At 43.6% G+C, this 20,267-nt stretch overlaps 1 protein-coding gene across 3 annotated transcripts in view; it reads right to left on the minus strand.

Moving 5' to 3' along the window:
* Positions 1-20,267, minus strand: part of MTR (5-methyltetrahydrofolate-homocysteine methyltransferase) — a 132,456-nt gene that overhangs the window by 86,750 nt on the left and 25,439 nt on the right. For all 3 annotated transcript variants that reach the window (XM_049646099.1, XM_049646098.1, XM_049646100.1), the window contains exons 9-15: positions 17,163-17,263; positions 16,026-16,087; positions 14,034-14,101; positions 11,092-11,171; positions 8,273-8,385; positions 4,719-4,859; positions 2,021-2,206 (exon numbers count right to left, since the gene is read on the minus strand). In XM_049646099.1, the coding sequence (XP_049502056.1) occupies positions 2,021-2,206; positions 4,719-4,859; positions 8,273-8,385; positions 11,092-11,171; positions 14,034-14,101; positions 16,026-16,087; positions 17,163-17,263 (751 nt within the window). The remainder of the gene's footprint in view (positions 1-2,020; positions 2,207-4,718; positions 4,860-8,272; positions 8,386-11,091; positions 11,172-14,033; positions 14,102-16,025; positions 16,088-17,162; positions 17,264-20,267) is intronic.

The following is a 20,267-nucleotide window of genomic DNA, read 5'->3' on the forward strand; positions in this document are numbered from 1 at the left end:
TGTTTCCTCTTCAGAAGGACTTTCTGGGGTGGCTTTTTCTAAAACAGCCAACTCTTCCCCGGATAGCCTTACCCTGGGTTCTTTCACCCGACCATTTAGCAAAGACGCTGGTGAATGACACCAGATCCGGGCTCAAATCCTAGCACCAGCCACCTGTGTGACAACAGGGACGCAAGCGCTTTGGTTTCCTCACGTGGATTACGAAAAAAATAATAAAACGTAGCCAACACTTCTATGCTGGGGCAAAAAGCTGATTTAACGTGCGTAGCGTGCCTGCTTGGTAGGAGTCAAGGTTCAATACATGTCCATTACCAAAATCATCTCTTTTGCACTCTTCTGGATTATTTGAATTTTTCTCCTAGTGAAAATATATCTTTTGGACAAAATCAGTAACACTTTAGTCACAAACAATTTTACTCTAAAACTACAAAAAGCAGAGAAAGGAAAGAAAATGGACATACAATTCCACTACTCATAAGTCATACAAAATAAGAAGTCAGTATGTCCCGATCTGAAACCACGCCTACCCTCCAGTTAACTGGCATTTTTTTCCTCAGCTTATACAGACATACATATATCCACATAAGTCTTGTTTTATTAAATAAAACCGGGATCATGCTGCCTTTTTTCCCCATTTTTCGATATATTGTGGACCTGGTTCCACACCTCATCCCGTTTAGCCGGTACGCAGTGCTCTGTGCGGCATCCGCTACTCATGGACTGTCAGACTCTTTGCCAGTTTCTGCTACCATAACACCACGAGGAGCTTGAACACGTACCTTCACGTATCAACCTATTATGAGATTCCTGGGGTCGGGGGGTGGTGGGGGCTGACTCACAAGGGATAGAATTTTTTTTTCATTGTTTTTAAAAAATACTGAAGAGACACAAAAATGGTTCTAAAAGTCACGTGAGGTATAAGGCATCAATACAACATAATCACTGCACACCCTTCGCTCGCTTGACATTATGTTTCAAGCTTCCCACTGCCCCTCCCTGATACCGTGGCAGGGTCATGACGAGAGGAGCCATTTGACAACATGATCCCGGTTTTATTTAATAAAACAAGACTTATGTGGATACATGTGTGTCTGTATAAGCTGAGGAAAAAAATGCCAGTTAACTGGAGGGTAGGCGTGGTTTCAGATCGGGACATACTGACTTCTTATTCTGTATGACTGACGAGTAGTGGAATTATATGTCCTTTTACTTTCCTTTCTCTGCTTTTTGTAGTTTTAGAGTAAAATTGTTTGTGACTAAAGTGTTACTGATTTTGTCCAAAAGATATGTTTTCACTAGGAGAAAAATTCAAATAATCCAGAAGAGTGCAAAAGAGATTTTTCTCTTTGGTTAAAAAAATAAATATCCTATTAATGCTTCATTTTTTATTTCCTTAATCACTACAAACTATAGTATCTTCTCCTAGATTTATTAGCTCTTTGCTTTTCTTTTTCTATAAACTGCTTATTCACTTCCTTTGTCTAGACTTCTTTTGGCTTGATTTGGGTGTTTTATTTTCCAATTTACAGAAACGTTGCATGTTGGCGATGTTAACCCGCTGCTACCACTCATGTTGCAGATGATACCATGTCCTTCACCCCAGAAAGTTAAACATTTTCAGGTGGATACCTCTATTAATTTTCCTCCTGGCTTCCCAAGTTTAGATGGGTAATTTCCCATATACTCCTCAGAATTTTGTTTTTTCCGTTAAGATCGTTCACTGACGTAGGCTGCGTTTTAGGATACGGTGGGAAACGGGGCTCTACTTTATTTTCTTCTAAACGCACAGCCAGTCGGTCTAATAGCATTCACTGAATAATACCTTCCTCAACTGATACAAAGACTTCAGAATATATCAGATTTTCCTACTTGTAGCGACGAGTATCTGTACACGTGCGTGACGTGTGTATCCACCCGTGCACACCCACATGGTACTTGCGGTGTTCTGGACTCTACTGTCTTCCGCTGCCTGGTCTAGCCCGTGTAACGCAATGGAGCTCAGTCCAAAGTCCTCACTCACCTGCCCTTCTTCATCAAACGCCATGACCACCACAGCAGCTCCAAACTTCTTAATCTTTCTAGCCTTCTCCAGGAAGTCGCCCTCGCCCTCCTTCAGACTAATGCTATTGACAATGCACTTCCCTTGGCAGCATTTCAGCCCGGCTTCAATCACAGCAAAATTGGAGGAGTCGATGCACAAGGGCACCTGAGATCAGAAGGGCAAGAAAAGTCACAGAAAAATTACAAGTCACTACAAACTCCCACCCAAGGGCTCCCAAATATTCCTTATTTCTTATTTAGGAAAACAACAAACAAATAATAGTAGTGTGGCAGAAAGAGGATTTTAAGGTACTCGTTCTTAAAGCCCAAAATACTTGGGAGTGACTCCAGTCTTACAAGAGACCCCACGTAGAAACCAGGAATTTATAAATCAAAGATCACGACTAAACACTGGAATGAAACCACTGAGGTCAGCTCACCGGCTTCATTTCCAGGTTACGCTTTCGAGTGCCTAAACTAAATCTCCAACAGGATTCAGAAAATCCCTGATCTGACTCTGGGGTTAATGCTCAGCCTTGTACACCCCTGGGAACAGCCTTCCAGCCAAGTTATTCAAATTCAATCTTCCCTTTAGAAAATCAAGTTCTTGGGGTGCCCGGGTGGCTCAGTCGGTTAAGCATCTGACTTCAGTTCAGGTCATGATCTTATGGTCCTTGAGTCTGAGCCCCACATCGGGCTCTGCATTGACAGTTCAGAGCCTGGAGCCTGCTTCGGATTCTGTGTCTCCCTCTCTCTCCGCCCCCTCCCATGCTTACACCCTGACTCATTCTCACAAATAAATAAACATTAAAATTTTTTTAAAAAAGAGAAAGAAAAGAAAATCAATTTCCTGACTGGGGGCGGGGGTGTTTAGAAGAGTTCTAGAAGTAGAAGCGTTTTACTATTAGAAAGGAAAAGATGTAATATTTAATAAAAGCATATAACTAAAATAAAGGACAAAACTGGAACGCACAGATGAGAACGGGTTCATTTTTAACAGTCTCTGTGCATTCGTGCCTCTGTTCCAGGAAAAGTAAAAGTAAGTAAGGGCTCCAAGGCAGGACTAGCTTCAAGCAAAGAAATGAAAGAGGGCAGCTGATCTAAGCTCCATTACTTAAAGTGACGCCCACGTCAGGCCCCGTGCTAGACTGGGGGGCACTGATGGAGCAGGAGGCTCCCGGGCTTCCCCAAGCTTGTTAAGATAAACGACTAGACACACAGTGCCATGAAGTGTGGGTAACGTGGGGGCAGGTGAGCAGCATGTCTCGGAGGCACCTCGCCTCCCAAGGGCACCTAGGGCAGAGAGAGAGCAGGGCAGGAGAATGCAGGGAAGGTTCCCAGGGCAGTCGGCTCGTCCGTAGGCCACTCTTCCAAAGCAGAGCATGACGGAACGAGGGAGCCATCGACTCTGCTCTTTCTCACCACACTGGCAGTGACAGGTTTGCTAGGAAAGGGGTCAGGCACCAGTGACGATACCAGGCCCACTTTCTAAACCGCTGGCTGAGTTTGGTGTCCCGGCTGTGCTGGTAATATGGGCTAGTCACACGTTTTTATGCTCGACTCCAGTCGTTCATAATTTGGTCTCAAGTAAATTGTGGTAGGAGGTCAAAACCAGGAGAGATCAAGACAAAATTACTGGACCAATCAGAACAGTAATTCATAAGGTCTTCAGTTACTTAAGGCTGGTCCTTGTTGAGGCACTCCTATGTTCACGATTCACGAGTCAGACAAAGCAGCGGAAAGAAACTCGGGTCAACAGTCAGCAGACTTGCCTGGGACCGTGAGGAGAGTCTTCCGACCCCAGTAGAGCCCCCTTCCCACCGCTCAGCAGATAAAAAGCTGCTCCCCCTCTCATTCTGATGGACTTGGAACAAGTCATTTGGTTTCTCCGCACCTTAAATTCTCAAAATATTTACTCCCAGAGGAGTGACAGGGCTTTTTACTGAGGAGTTTTAAGACACAAATGAAAGACGGGTCGATGTAATTCACTGCTTACCACAAGATGTCTAACTTAAGCGTTTGCCATGGGCCTAATGAAAAGCAGACAGCCTCGTCCCTCAAAGCACTAGGAAGTTTCCTTTAAGAAGAACTTCACAAATCACTTCTCACCACAAATTCAATGGTAGAAAATGAAGTAAAATGTTTAAAGATTTTAGAATCCATCTAAAAAATATTTTTTAAACTGGACACAATTAACTTTCATCTTTTAAAGAACAAATGTAAAAGCTCACATAGAATGCTTCAATTTAATCTTGTTTTATAATTTTGTTTACTCTGATAAGCCCAAATGGGTCTCTTCTTCCTGCAATAAAGAAGAACTGGCTGAGCGCCCCTGTGTTAGAAATGGAACCCATGACTTGGTAAAAGCGGGTAATTGCATCCTTCAGAGACATGGTAAGCAGGTTCCTAGGCCATCCCGATATCAGAGGAAACTCAATTCTTGTGAGCAATTCCAGAAGCCTTGGAAACAGCCGAGCTGAAGTCACAGCTCTCTCTGGTTTATATCAAAAGGCTGCCATTAAAGGAGAAACTGACAATCAGAAACTGTTGGGTGTTCACCATAAGAAACCAGAAAACCAGTGTATGAGAGGACAGACCCATGGGACAAATGACAAGGTTAAATGAGTGACAGAGTGAGGGCAGGTGAACTCCCTTGGGGAATAAACATTTTGTACAACCTTGGCAATGTCAGGCTCAGAAGCAATAAAGTTGCAAAATCTGGTCATTGCACTTGTACCATCCAGCATCCCATCATCCATATTGATATCCAACACCTGGGCTCCCATTTCCACCTGCACTTTGGCAATGCTCAGAGCTTCCTGAGGAAAGAATGCCAGAGGAGGCAGCATTAGGAGAGGGCGACCCGAGAGAAGGCAGGCAAAGTCATCCCTACCTTCCCGGCAGTCCTTCCAAATCAGACTAGACTGGCCAGCCACCCCAACCCTGGGCCCGCTCTCCTCCCACCAATCATCACAGACGGATGACTGACCCTTCTCTAACATCTCCTCCATCACATAATTTCATCACTCGGAATCCACCAAGGTGCTGTTTTTCCTGCCATAGAGAAGCTACACTCCCCAGCCTGGTGTCCCAGGCCTGCCGTGACCTGGCCCCGTCTTCTTACCTAACTGAACTCCCCCATTCCTCCCCTCCTGGTTCCCTTCACCCAGCCACGTCTTTTCCACTTCCGAGTCACAGGTCACATCGTCCCCCTGCTTGAAATACAATCTCCTTCCCTTCTATACTGTTGAGGACCCAGCTCAAGCCCCATCTCCTCCAAAAGAAGTCCTCAGAGAAACCATCCAAAACTTCTGTTGCTCTTCAGTGTTTGCCAAGACATGCAAAGCATGTTGCCGCCTATTGGTAAGAGTTACATGAAATAGGAGTTAAATAAAACTCAGCAGATTTTTATACTGGAAGGTTTTTCAAATCCTGTAATACACTATTACGCACTGCAAATATCCAAGAACAGGATATAATACGCAGCATTTCCCATTTACGACCATTTAAGGAATATCTTGTAGGATCAGTGTTCCAGAGAACATCCTTCAGGTGGGAAACACTGCTTATTCCACAACGCTCTGCCGCCTCCCAACTTCTGTGACAGCTGTGATCATTATGGCATGGTTTACGACATCATCCTGTCCTCGTGATTTCAGGAGTATCAGCTTATTCCTCAAAATAGAGCGTTAAGTGTTTAGGACTCTAGAAAGGTCCTGCTTTCCTGCTCTCCTCTGAACAATGCTGGGCAAAATATACACGTTCTATAAATGCTAATTGATAAAACAGAGTTTATTTTGGGTCTTCACAGTCCACTTCATAACGTAATAAAATAAGTAAGGATAAAATCAACGGTAGCTTCTGATGTTGTCCTAATTTTTCCCTGGCTTAAGCAAGCCACATAGAAACTGTCAAGGCATCACTATGATAGAGCAGACATGGGAGCCTCTGGCATTGCCCGAGGAAAGACCATTCGTGATGACCCAAGGTTACACGGGAAAAAGACGACAACAAAATTCAAAATCAAAACCAAAAAGTGTTTTCCAGCACGCGTCCCCATCCCTATCCTGGAAGGGCTCGCACCTGGCCGGGGGCGGACGACACCGGCCCACAGAACAGCTGGCAGTGCTCCCCCACTCGGGGTGAGTCCAGCGCCGAGGCTGCCCGAGCAGCAGGGAAGGGCCAGGTCTCTGCGAACTGAAATGGAGGAAGCCACCCGAGAGGGAGAGTCTTCGGCTGGCCCCTGGGGGACAGACTGGGGGAAGCAGAGAGGAGACGGGGCAACCTGGCAAGACTGGCGATCAAGAGTCGGACAGCAGAGATGCCAACACCCCGCCTATTCCAGAAGAGTCACGGAGTGAGAGCGTGGAGGTCCGAGCCTCCCACACGGGCTCACTACGATGAAGTCATGTGTACAAGGTGAGCAACACTCAGCACTGGGGTTTCTTTTAGGCCAGTGCTCTTCCCAGCAAACCGCCAAGCCTTGAGGGATCGTTACTTCAAGGGAAATTAGAATCAAATAAGGAGTCACCCCTACTGATCCCATTCCAGCCTCCACCGCCTCCTCATCCTGTGGACTCTAGGCAGAGACACCAGAGAACACTGGGGGTCTATCACTTACTTGACGGAAAACAACAGGCAAGTAGTTTAACTTGCCCCAAAGGCCCATCGGTAAGATGGGGATAATAATAATACCCATCTCACAGGTCTGTGTGGGTTCAATAGTGACGTAAAGTGCTGAGCACCACGACTGGCCCATAGTAAGACCTTACTAAAACAAAAAATTTTTTTAATGTTTGTTTATTTTTGAGAGACAGAGAAAGTGCGCACAAGCGGGGGAGGGGCAGAGAGAGAGAGGGAGACACAGAATCCGAAGCAGGCTCCAGGTTCTGAGCTGTCAACACAGAGCCTGATGCAGGGCTCGAACTCATGAACTGTGAGATCATGACCTGAGCTGAAGTCAGACTTAAGCGACTGGGGCACCCAGGCACCCCTAAATGCTAGACACTGTTACCCCCATCTGCTTGCATCTTCTTAAAATACCCTCTGTTCTCAGTGTCAAATCTGTCAAATCTGAGGGCTGAAAGGGACGCTACAGAATGACCCTAAGAATCAAAACATAAATAGAAACGTGGCCAATGGAAGAACGCCATAGAACCACAAAGGCTCATGAGGATTTTAGAGGGGAAGAGACATGTAAAAAAAAAAGGCACGGCATGGGGGAGGGAGGGGCAGGGCAGAAGCAAGCCTCCTGGAATATTCGAATGACAGACCAGGATATGAGGGAGGTCTGGTGCCTGCATGGAGAGAACTGAAGAGTGGCCTAAGGAGTTTGGATTTTATCCCATCTGCAAAAAAATGTCACCCTGTGGCAGCTTCTGGCCTAGGGTGACAGAAGCACACAGTGGCAGCGAGCAGCAGCAGGAGCACAGGGAAAAAGACTGACACGATGGCCAGGAACCGGCTAAGAGGCTCGGCTGGAGGGCCGCAAAGGATGACAGACGGGCCCTTTCTCGGTGAGTAAAACTAAGTCCGGTTTGATACTGGTGTCTGGAAGACCTACTTCCTAAAGCAAAACCTCGGTGACAGCTGATGATAAGATAAATCAGACTAAACTCCTCCAATTTTAACTTCTGATTTTAATAAGAAAAAAAAAATCTATCCAGATGCTTAGGGGAGGCACTTTTGGGATCAGATTTTGCTTACGCACAGGGTGACTGAGCCTGAAAATACTGTGGCTAAACTATCACGTAAACTTTCCAAGACAGGGGCCTCGTCCTTCTTTTCTGTTTGCTTGTCTGTGTCAGTCCAGAGCCAGCAGAATCAGAAACACTACGAGTCACTTGGTTGATGCGGTTATGAGGAAGTGGACAGGAATTTTCTCGGCTTCCTCTTTCCCTAGAAGGATTTGTGAGAGGCCAAAATGAAGAGTATCCTCAAATTTTTAAATTTATCTCACAATTAACAGAAAAGGTCGGAACGCGGATCCCTCCCATCTCACCCCACTTCACATCCCCAGGGAGGTTCTTTTCGACCAACGTTAGTAAGAACGGCTTCAGTCTCCCGAAGCCTCCCCTCCCAGCTGCCCAGCCCGCTGCCAACACGCATGACCGTTCTCCTCACAGTCCCCACCGCGCTGCAAATCACTCTCTCAGAGGCAGAGCGGTTTCACTGACAGGCCGTCTAGCCGACGACATGGCAGTTGCCTCAAGGGTCTTACTAAGATGCTCACTTCATAGTTTCCTGCCATGATGAGTTTAGCAAACCTCCTGGATCCTGCCACGTTACAGCGCTCTCCAATGTTAACAAAGTTGGTGTACGGTCCGATCCTGAAGGGCTCTAGACCTTAAAAGGAGAAGCATTTTGAGAATTTTCTGGAAATTCACATGATGATATGAGACAGACAGAAAACAAGCGCTTTCATGAGAAAGAAAAGTTTTGGCGGCACAGCGCACCTGGCTACACAGGACGCCTAACGCGGGGTGAGGAAGGACCACGGCCTTCTTCCCCCAGAAATCTTTAAACATGACAAAGCTGTATGTTACGGCTGCACTTAACAACCACAACTCTCAAAAGAAGTATTTCAGGGCTTTTCAGTTCAAAATTTTTCTAAGGAACTGCATCATACCAGCTTTGATAAACAAGGAAAAATTATCATCATACCCCTATTTCACCAAGAGTGTGGGGCCAAGGCCGGGAGGTCAGGAGCCAAAGGATTGCTCGCAGCTGGCCACTTGGAGATCAGCGGGAAGCCAGCCAGGGCAAGCTTCCTTCATCCCCCCGGCAGCATGCTCAGAACTCTACCTGCTGTCTTTGACCCAGAGGCCAAGAGCCCGGGACCAGCAAGGTCGGACTGGGTCACCAGGAAGGACCCAGGATGAGCCCTGGGAGACCGGAGTCGCCACGGCACACCCTCCACTCGTGAGCGGACTCTGGGAAACGCAACTCGGGCTGTCTGCACCTCTTGCCTTATTTGCCAAGGGGACGTAACATCTCCCCTGGTACGGGCCACGTTAGGGGCAAATACCAGCTTTACAATTAGGAACACATTAACCGAGGTAAAAAGCAACAGGCGGTGCAAAGTTATCACTACAGAAAACGCTGTTATCTGTTTCTGTTCTAATGATATTTAAAGCACGAGGAGACAGGGTCTGGCAGGATCTGGGGACGGCCAGCCCCGGGTTCCAAGCCCCGTCCAGCTATTTCAGCACACAGACCAGGGCCGCTTCTTTTGTGGCCTCTGATTGTATAAAAGAGAGACATAAAAGGATGTTTTTTCACACTTTTTTCATACATTTCATAGCAATATTGTAAAAACGAGACTAGATAATACTGATAAGCATAAAATTAGCATCTGCAGTCATCGCTGGTGTTGTTAATGAGAGAAAATGGCTTTTGCATCCTTTGCCAAAGCACTGGTTGAAAAGGAACAAGATATCGGAGAGAGGAAAATAATGAATACAAGATGAGTAATTATGAAGGTCTTCCAGACTGGTTAACAGACTGGGGAGACATCCCTTCCCAGTTCTGTCTTATGATTTCTTCCCACTGGTAGTGACTCTCCACGTGAACCTCGGGGTACCCCTGATCCGGAGGCAGACGCCAAGGTTCGCAGGGCAGGCAAACAGGGGTGCCAACATTTACGTGCTGAGGGGGACCCTGCGCCACCGCCCTACAAGCATTGTATGCAAAGTGCTTCTCAACTATTATCAATGTGAGGTATCTGACATAAAAGCTACATTTTCCTTACGTCTGCAATCTATAAGAGAACCATTTAAAGGAGTGTGTTGGATGTCATTCTTTTAAAATCTGATTGAAGGTGATTTTTAAAAGCAATTTAGAAATAGCACTGGAAATTCAAATTGGAAGAAGAGGCTTCTTTGATTCTTCCACATAAATTCTTTTTAAAAGTCCTATCTAAAAGGTTCTCTTGTTTCAATCTTGGCAAAAATCAGTAGTCTTAAGATCTAAGGATGAAATCAACTACCCTACCACACCTCTCCCTGGCAGAAGCCACGTTCGGGGGTAAGGGGTGTGCCATCACCCCCTAAATCCCACTCCCTCTAGGCTTGCTCTCCGGCTTCTGGAAAATGAACAGAAAGCCAGGAAGACTGCAGAGGGTTTTTAACCCAACTTCACACTCACTCACTGGGATGAATTCTATGAAATATGTTCTGACTGAGAAAAGGAGGTGCTGCTTTTCCTGTCCTTAGATTTTATTTCAACTTCCTTAGAGGAACATAAGGAACACACATATTTCAATTTTGAGAAATGTTAAATTCTAAGCTATTAGGGTGCATAATTTCCCACGTGCACTATTTGCAGATTCTCTAAGAATCTGTTATTGTATACATATAGCTGTATATCTATAAATATATATACACACACACATTTTTGTTGTTGCTTAAAAATGCCATCTAAGAATATGTCATTTTAGTATTGTGGAGAAAATATAAAACTTAAAGTTATTTCTCTAATAGTCGGCATAATGGACTACTTTACTGATGTTCCTTATTTGAACATCAAAACTCATTCCAGAAAAGGGAGGGTGCCCACCTTACAGGACTGATGAGCACCCAACAGAACAGTAACTACACCTCTTTGTAAAGTCCTGAACACACAGCAAATGCAGGATCATGGCAAGAATATCATAGAAGCAAACGATTTCCTAGGAAGAGGCTGCCGTCATTACAAACCACTGTTTGTGGAGGTTTGGAACTTCCAATAACTAACGGCAAATCAGACGATTCAAATGGTTAGCCTGTGGCCGAGAGCGTGTTTTCAAAGCGGTGCGTAACAGAGCCGCGACTGTGTGAGTTCTAATTCTGAGCAGAGACCCCCCCCCCCGACCTGGGCAAACCACCTGTGCCTTCTGCACATTTCCCACCTCTACTCTCCACTAGAAGCCACTTAAATGCCAGAAAACACGCACGCCTCTTGACCTAAGAAGCAAGTTACTTGGCACACGTATCACCACCGCTCGGAATAAACGTACGGAATTAACCCACAAGTGGTTTCTGAAATCCTAACAATCGTGTCTCTACCACTTACCAGAGAGTAACATATGCTGTTCAAAAACAGTGGCAGGTGGAACTCTAGGCTTACAGTTTTTCACAGCTTCAGCAATTTCCCTGAGTTAAAAGACAAAACACTACATCCATTAATTCAGAAGAAAATAAATTGAATTAAGCTAATTTCCAGCTATGAAATTAAGTCTATTTAACATAATTATGCACATAATTATGTACCTAATTCCAAACGTGCGGCAGCAGCTACGCCTTTTAGTTTTCTCAGCAAGGCCCAAAATGAACGTATAAACTTGAACTTTTCTCTACCTGCCCAGTCTGCTGGGCACTGACTGTACCAGCTTCTGCGCTCAGAGATACAAACTGAGAGATGGATGGGATGGTTTATGCAAATGCCAACAGCAAATCCCCTCCTTTCTTTCCCAAACCCATAGGTGTCCTTCCCTCCATGAACCATGTGCTTGCTTCCTAGTAGTTTGACAGAAAAAAGGCTTCCTCGTAGAAGAGGAGCACACAGCAGACGGGGTGCCACGAGTGCAGGCCTGTGTTTTAGGTCTGTTTTCTCCAAGCATAGGCACACAGTAGGGAGGGCATATAGTAATAAATCACTTAAAACCCCAAAAATAATTACTCTCAAAAATTTGCTTTGATTGTGCACACACTTCTTAACCTTACTGGCTGTAGTAAATCATGTCTTAGATCAACTTGGAAAAATCAGGCTACTCCACTAAATTTATCAGGACCTGTATGAAATGCTCACTCTGCTGACCTAGATTAGTATGCAGATGCCCCAGAAGAAGCAGCAGGAGAGGATGTGCGTGCGCACACACACACACACACACACACACACACACACATGAGTAGACAGAGATAGAAACATATATGCCTACATGTATATACACACAATCACACAGGTATTTTTTTTTAATGTTATTTTTGAGAGAGAGACAGAGACAGAGTGCGAACGGGGCAGAGACAGAGGGAGACACAGAATCTGAAACAGGCTCCAGGTTCCTAGCTGTCAGCACAGAGCCTGATGTGAGGTTCAAACTCACAGACTGTGAGATCCTGACCTAAGCTGAAGTTGGACGCTTAACTGACTGAGCCTTCCAGGCAGCCCACCCCACAGGTATTTTTAAAACAACTCTCTTTAGGGGTGCCTGGGTGACTCCGTTGGTTGAGCATCTGTCTTTGGCTCAGGTCATGATCTCACAGTTCATGAGTTTGAGCCCCACATCAGGCTCCACGCTGACAGTGTGGAGCCTGCTTGGGATTCTCTATTTCCCCCTCTCTCTCTGCCCCTCCCCTGTTCATGCTCTCTAAATAAAACTTTAAAAAATAAATAAATAAAAACAAAACAACTCTTTTTAAAAAGGAGAGGATAACCTTAAAAACAAAAGGAGACCGAAAGATATACTATATTCAACTACTGATAGCTTTTAGATATTATTTAAAAGATGTTTTAAAAATTACATAGGCTTGGGGCGCCTGGGTGGCTCAGTCAGTCAAGCAGGTAAGCGTCCGACTTCGGCTCAGGTCATCTCACAGTTCGTGGTTCAAGCCCCGTGTTGGGCTCTATGCTGACAGCTCAGAGCCTGGAGCCTGCTTCAGATTCTGTGCCTCCCTCTCTCTCTGCCTGTCCCCTGCTCATGCTCGGTCTCTCTCTGTCTCAAAAATAAATAAAAACATTAAAAAAAAAATTACATAGGCTCTTGCGGTGCCTGGGTTGCTCAGTAGGATGAGCATATGACTTCGCCTCAGGTCATGATCTCATGGTTGAGTGTTCGAGCCCCGCAACAGGCTCTGTGCTAACAGCTCTGAGCCTGGAGCCTGCTTCGGATTCTGGGTCTCCCTCTTTCTCTGCCCCTCCCCTGCTCAATGCTCTGTCTCACTCTATCTCAAAAATAAATACAAACATTAAAAGCAAATAAATAAATAAAAATAAAAATTATATAGGCTATTAACAGAGTCTATCACAGAAGCCAACAAAAACAGTGAAATGTTAGATACATCAGAACAGTGGACATATCATGTGCACAGACTCAGCACAGTGGGATGACTGGCTCAAAACCGACCGTCACTCTAGGGAAAAAGCAAGTTACAAACAGTCCTAAACTGTATCCTATCTCACTGAATTGCAAGCCTCTTTAAGCCACACACTGGCAAGGACTTGAAAACATGCTCTCCTTCACACCCTGTCCCTCAGATGCTCGCTCAACAACACGGGTTAGGCCAGTGACCGGGCGACTTCTCTTGACCTCAAGGAGCTTGGTTGTCTTGTCATCTTTTCCTTCCATGAGAGAACTAATGGGGATGTGTGTTTGCCCACAGAAAATATGAGCTGTCCTTCCTTGACTTTCCGAATATTAGTCAGGTATTTATGGATAGAATATCGTGATGGAATTTGCTTTACAATGTTCTCAGGGGAAAAAATTGGGAAATAGATAAAAAAAAAGAAAGAAAAGCAAAATACTGAAAATTATGGAAACTCTGTCACAGGCACATGGGGATTCATTTTATTAATCTTCCTTTGTTTTTGGAATTTGTCACAGTATAAAGGTATCTTAGTTTGCTGGGGCTGCCATAATGAAATACCACAAGACTGAGTAGCTGAAACGGCAGAAATTTTTTTCTCGAAGTTCTAGAAGCTAGAAGTCTGAGAAGAAGGTGTTGGCAGAGCTGGTCGCCTCTCTGGCTCGCAGATGTCTTCCTCTCCCTATGTGTTCACAGGGTCCCTTCCTCTGTGCGACTGTGTCCTCATCTCTTCTTACAAAGACACCAGTTATGTTGGATTAGGGCCAACCCATATGATCTCATTTCACCTGAATCGTCTCTTTGAAGATCCTATCTCCAAATACAGTCACTTCAAAGGAACTGGGAGGTTGGGACTTCAACATACGAATTTTGGGGGGTGGGGACACAATTCATCCCACAACAAAAGGTAAAATACTTAGAAATGATTACCACCTGATATGATCTGGTGTCGTACCACAGCACCCACCAACTATATTGACCAAGCCATCCACAGCAAAGGCCTGCATTTAGGAAAAGAAACAGTTTCAGAGTCCGTCTGAATTCAAAATTCACCACCACCACTTCAGCGGAAAAGAGATCTACATTTCATAAATGAATGTTTCACTAAAAAGAGGGCTAAACATAATCCAAGATACAAAGCTTTCACATGCCTTAGATAGGTTTAAAGCAGGGAACATAGCTCAGATAACTATGAAATCCTTTGTACCATTTAAAATGTGATGATGTAATCATTTGCCTACTTGGACATAATAAAGACCTTTTTTTTACCTATATGCTGAGCGGAATCACATGATGAGCTGGATAGCACATCAAATAACACATGAAGTACATACCAGCTTTTACATTTACATTAATTTAAAATTTTATGGGGGTGCCTGGGTGGCTCAGTCGGTTAAGCATCCGACTTTGGCTCAGGTCACGATCTCACAGTTGGGGAGTCCGAGCCCCACGTCAGGCTCTGTGCTGACAGCTCGGAGCCTGGAGCCTGCTTCGCGTTCTGTGTCTCCCTCTCTCTCTCTGCCCCTCCCCCACTTGTGCTCTGTCTCTCTCTCAAAAATGAATCAACATTTAAAAATTTTTTAATTAGGGGCGCCTGGGTGGCTCAGTCGGTTAAGCGTCCGACTTCAGCTCAGGTCACGATCTCGCAGTCCGTGAGTTCGAGCCCCATGTCGGGCTCTGGGCTGATGGCTCGGAGCCTGGAGCCTGCTTCCAATTCTGTGTCTCCCTCTCTCTCTGCCCCTCCCCTGTTCATGCTCTGTCTCTCTCTGTCTCAAAAATAAAAATTAACATTAAAAAAAAATTTTTTTTTAATTAATTTAAAATTTTAAAGAATTAAAAATTCAGCTCCTCAGTCACATCTCAAGCTCTCGGCACACAGCAGTGGCTGCATACTGGACAGTGTGGTGTAGAATTTAACCACACGCTAGTTAGGGAAGGACAGGAACTTAAACAGGAAGTCAAGGAACTGAGATGTCGGAGAACTGGAAAGATCATCTACTAGAAAGGTCTTGAAGTCTCAAGAATTAAGTCAGAAATCATTTAGGAGATAATGTTAATGAGTCAGAAGCTAAAACTTCAAGGAATGAGGAAAAGAGACCCAGGAGTTAGTGGGTGGTAGGTCCTAAGACCTGGGATTCAAAGGTGGGAGGTATGTGGGCAAGAAGGTATCCTTGTGACAACAGGGAGCAAGAAGACATTAACGCTCCCCAACAGTATGCTTGAGGCAAAGTGGGGGAGGGGAGCCACCACGTGAGGGCCTTGCAGAGAACAGCCTAGTTTCAATGAGTTTGGGTTGGACCCGACTGGGAATTTTGCAACAGACACCAGTGCCTGATGGGAAGAAAAATGCTGTCATCAAGCCCCTCCCTCTGCCTCCACCACCTTAATTCAGAGTAGTTAAGCCATTTTTTTGTTTGTTTGTTTTTAATGTTTATTTATTTTGAGAGAGAGAGGGGCGCCTGGATGGCTCAGTCGGTTAAGTGTCCGACTTCGGCTCAGGTCATGGTCTTGTGGTTTGTGAGTTTGAGCCCCACGTGGGCTCTGTGCTGACAGCTCATGCTCTCTCTCTCTCAAAAAGAAATAAAAATTAAAAAACAAATTTTTTTTTAAAGAGAGAGAGAGCAGGGGCGGGGCGAGAGAGAGAGGGAGACAGAGAATCCCAAGCAGGTCCCATGCTGTCAGCACAGAGCCCAATGCAGGGCTCAATCCCATGAACTGTGAGATCATGACCTGAGCCAAAATCAAGGGTCGGACACTTAACAGAATGAACCACCCAGGCACCCAGAGTAGTTCAGCTTTTGTTATACATACACTGGGATTGCTTTAGCAGAAAATTTTAAGTTTTCTAAATATTCTCTAGATACTCTAAATCTAAGATTTCATTTCTCTATCTCTTAAAAACTGAAGGGAAAGAGAATGGTTAACCTTTAGTTGCACGGCCATCATGTGTGGAGTTTCATCGTAGTCACCGAAGGTGTTGGGAAGACCTAGGAAAGCAGATTACAAGCATTATTGAAAATCGCCTTGACGCGTAGACTAATGTTGGCGAAGGCTTTAGGTTTAAAAGTGAGAAAAGTTTATAATTATATGATGATTGCTTGCAAAATCAAACTATAATTCTTAATAATGAACACAGTAAATGAAGAGGTATCACACCCCCACCCCCCAAAAAACCACAGAGGCAAATAAACAGAGACTATTTCTCTTCCATCTGAAAGAAGAGTCACCACCCCCAGCCCCTTCCCATGAAGGAAACTCAATCTCGTCAGCTAGCTGCTTGGGGGCGGGGGTTAGGAGAGTACTACATATCCTCTGAATTGATGAGAGCACCGGCTATAAAATTAAAAACAAAACAAGCAAAACACAACTAATCACTTCTCAAATAAATTTTTCCAAGTAAAACTTTAGCATCTAATTAACCAATTTCCTGTTTTATTTATTATCCCCTTCTAGTTTTCTTCTTCTGGTGGGAAAGAAAATTTATTAAGCATTAAAATGTATGTATTTTGGGAAAGAAAGCTGGAAAATGATGTTTACCCCTAAGGAGCTAAGCAAATGCTCAAAAACATTCACCAGGAAATCTGGTTAATCCAAAATGGGTTACCAGTTTCTAATTGGATAGTTTGAAAACTGCCTATAAATATCTTAAAATTTCTTACATATAGTAACATAGAAGAGCTACCTTTTAGAAAGGAATAATTTAACACACAGGTTGTTAATACAGCGGAATGGACAGGAGGGCTCCCTCTCCTCTTTCTTGCACTCCTCTCTTTGGCCACATTCACTCGGCCAGCACTGTCACCAAAAGCAAGGCTCTGCTCGGCTATGTACTGGGATTCATCCCCCAAAGTTCTGTCCAATTCCGAGGCTTTCAGGATGAGTCAAACTATTCCTTCAAGTCTAGAGGGAAATAGTGGTCTAGACCCACTGTATTTTCATTTAGAAGATTCCCACTGAATGTCAACTATATACCAAGACCTGCAAAATAAACTCTTTTAACCCTACCTACCCCTGTCTTGTGTATTTGGATTTCCTCAGGTGCAACTCCCTAGAAATACACACCTGCATTGGGGTAACAGAGGACATAGGCTGTTGTACATTTTCCAATTGTTTCAATAAAAGGTCTCATTTCAGCTGCACCCAGAGCACAGTTTAATCCAATGCTGTAAAAACAAAAAGATATTAGGAGCATCATCTTGCATACAAAATATTTTCATACAGAAAAAGTCACAATAGGGGCGCCTGGGTGGCTCAGTCGGTTAAGCGTCCGACTTCGACTCAGGTCATGATCTCATGGTCCGTGAGTTCGAGCCCCGCGTCGGGCTCTGGGCTGATGGCTCGGAGCCTGGAGCCTGCTTCCGATTCCGTGTCTCCCTCTCTCTCTCTCTGCCCCTCCCCTGTTCATGCTCTGTCTCTCTGTCTCAAAAATAAATAAACGTTAAAAAAAAATTTTTTTTTAAAAGAAAAAGTCACAATAAAGAAAGGACCATATCTAAAACCAAGCAGATAATAAATCTCCACTTCAGCTTTAGCACCTCCATTCAGATATAAACAAAGCCATTTCACCAAAGTCCCCAGAAGCACTGAATGTTTCTGTCCACGTCTCCCACGTCAGGTGATGTTACAGCTAAAGGACCCTGCCTCGGATATCTCCTCGAATAAGTTCACGGTTTGGTTAATGGTATCCTGTGAAGCAGAAATGCCTACAAACTACCACTGCTAATAAACATCTGATCTGAAATCAACACATAAGAGAAAGAAAAAGGACAATTATGGAGGTAGAAGGCACATTAATGACACATAGAAGCCACTGTGGGAGTGTAGAAGACCAAGATTTATTAGTCTTTGTTCTATAACCGACTTGCAAGGTGACCTTGGACTTATAATTTGTCCTCTTATAAATTAAGCTAATTTCTTTACTATAAAATGAAGTTTCGTTTTGCAAATGAAACTTACTGTGGACTCAAATAACACAGATCTAAGCAGAGCTGCTCTAACAAGTAATCCCACCAATCCCACTCTCAGCCGGGGCCCCTAAGGCCTTCAGGAATTCAGAAATTAACTATGAAGCTACTAGTCTAGGAGATCTTTTAGTTTTTCATATTTCACTTTTTTTTTCTTTTGCTATGATTCCTAAGTGCAATGCGGTATATACTAGATTAGATCTTAAGGCAGAAAAGGGGGCATTAGTGGAAACACTTGAAAGCTGAATAAAGTCTGGAGTTTAGTTAATAGCAATACTATTCTTACTTTTGACCAAAGGACCATAGCTATGTAAGATAGTAACATTCAGGAAAACTAGATGCAGAGTATATAGAAATTCTCTCTGCTATCTTTGCAACTTTTCTACAAATCTGAAATTACCGCCCCCTGAAAAAAGTTTATTTAACACACACACGATACCCATTCATGATAAAAACTCTCAGGAAACTAAGAACAGAGGGAAACTTCCTCAACTTGATAAAGAACATTTACAAAAGACCTATAGCTAACATCATACTTAATGATGTAAAACTAATATCCCCCTAGTATCAGGAACAAAACAAAGGATGTCCATTTTCATCTCCTACTCAACATTGTACTGCAAGTCGTAGCTAATGCAAAAAGAGAAGGAAATTAAATGTATACAGATTGGGAAGGAAGACATAAGTCTGTCTTTGTTCAAAAATAAGATTGTCGATGTAGAAAATCACAAGAATCAACTAAAAACTCCTGGAATCAGTACACAATTATATACAGCAAGGTCACAAAATATAAGGTTAATATACAAAATTCAACTGTTTATCTATATACCAGGAATGAGCAACTGATATTAGAAATTAAAAACACGGGGTGCCTGGGTGGCTCAGAAGGTTGAGCGTCTGACTTCGGCTCGGGTCATGATCTCGTAGTTGACGAGTTCAAGCCCCGCATCGGGCTCTGTGCTGACAGCTCAGAGCCCGGAGCCTGCTTCTGATTCTGTCTCCCTCTCTCTCTGCCTCTCCCCTGCTCATGCTCTGTCTCTCTCTGTCTCAAAAATAAAGATAAACATAAAAAAAAAAAAGAAATTAAAAACACAACACCATTTACATCAGCACGAAAACAAATGAAATACCTGGGTGTAATTCTAACAAAATATGTACAAGATCTACATGAGGAAACTTCAAACCTCGGAATAAAGAGATCAAAGCAAATCTAAATACGTGGAGAGATATTCCATGTACATGAATAGGAAGACTCAGTATTGTTAAAATACCAATTCTTCCCTATTTATAATATAATTTATATATTCATTCACACAATCCCAATGAAAATCCCAGCCAGTTATTTTACAAATCAACTGATTCTGAAGTTCACATGGACAGGTGAACAACCCAGAATAACTAGTACAATACTGAATTAGAAGAAAAATGGAAGGACTGACACTACCTGGCTTCAAGACTCACTACAAGCGAAGGTAATCAATGGTATCAGTGAAAGAAGAGACAAATAGATCAATGGAATGAAAAAGAGAGTCCAGAGAAAGAACCACACAAATACAGCCAACTGATCTTTGATGAAGGAGCAAAGGCAAACCAATGGAGAAAGGACTTCCTTTTCAACAAATGATCCTGGAAAGATGGGACATCCATATTTGAAAGAATTCAAGGACACACAGACCTTACAACTTTCACCAAAATTAACTCGAAATGGATCACAGTTAAATGTAAACTACAAAACTATCAAAGATATAAAGATATATATGAAGATAACACAGCCTGAAACTAATATTACACTGTATGTTAACTAACTGGAATTTAAATTAAAACTTGAAAGAAAGAAAAAAAGATAACACAGAAGACTAGGTGGTTATCAGTTTGCCAACACTGAAAGGAGGATCAATGAAAGAAAAAACTAGCAAGCTAGACTTTACTACAATTAACAACTTCTGCTCAGCAGAGGACACTATCATGGGAAGACAAGCCACGGACTGGGAGAAAGTATTTGCAAAACACCTATCAGATAAAGGAATGGTAATTAAAAGACAACAAAATCTTAAAATTCAATAATAAATACATATGCACCCAACACAGGAGCAACAAAAAAACATAAAACAATTATTGACAGACCTAAAGGGAGAAATTGACAGCAATACAACAATACAGGACTATAACATACCACTTCCATCAATGATGATCATCCAGACAA

This window comes from Panthera uncia, chromosome D2 (genome assembly GCF_023721935.1).
Source record: "Panthera uncia isolate 11264 chromosome D2, Puncia_PCG_1.0, whole genome shotgun sequence".
In the NCBI taxonomy this organism is placed as follows: Eukaryota; Metazoa; Chordata; class Mammalia; order Carnivora; family Felidae; genus Panthera; species Panthera uncia.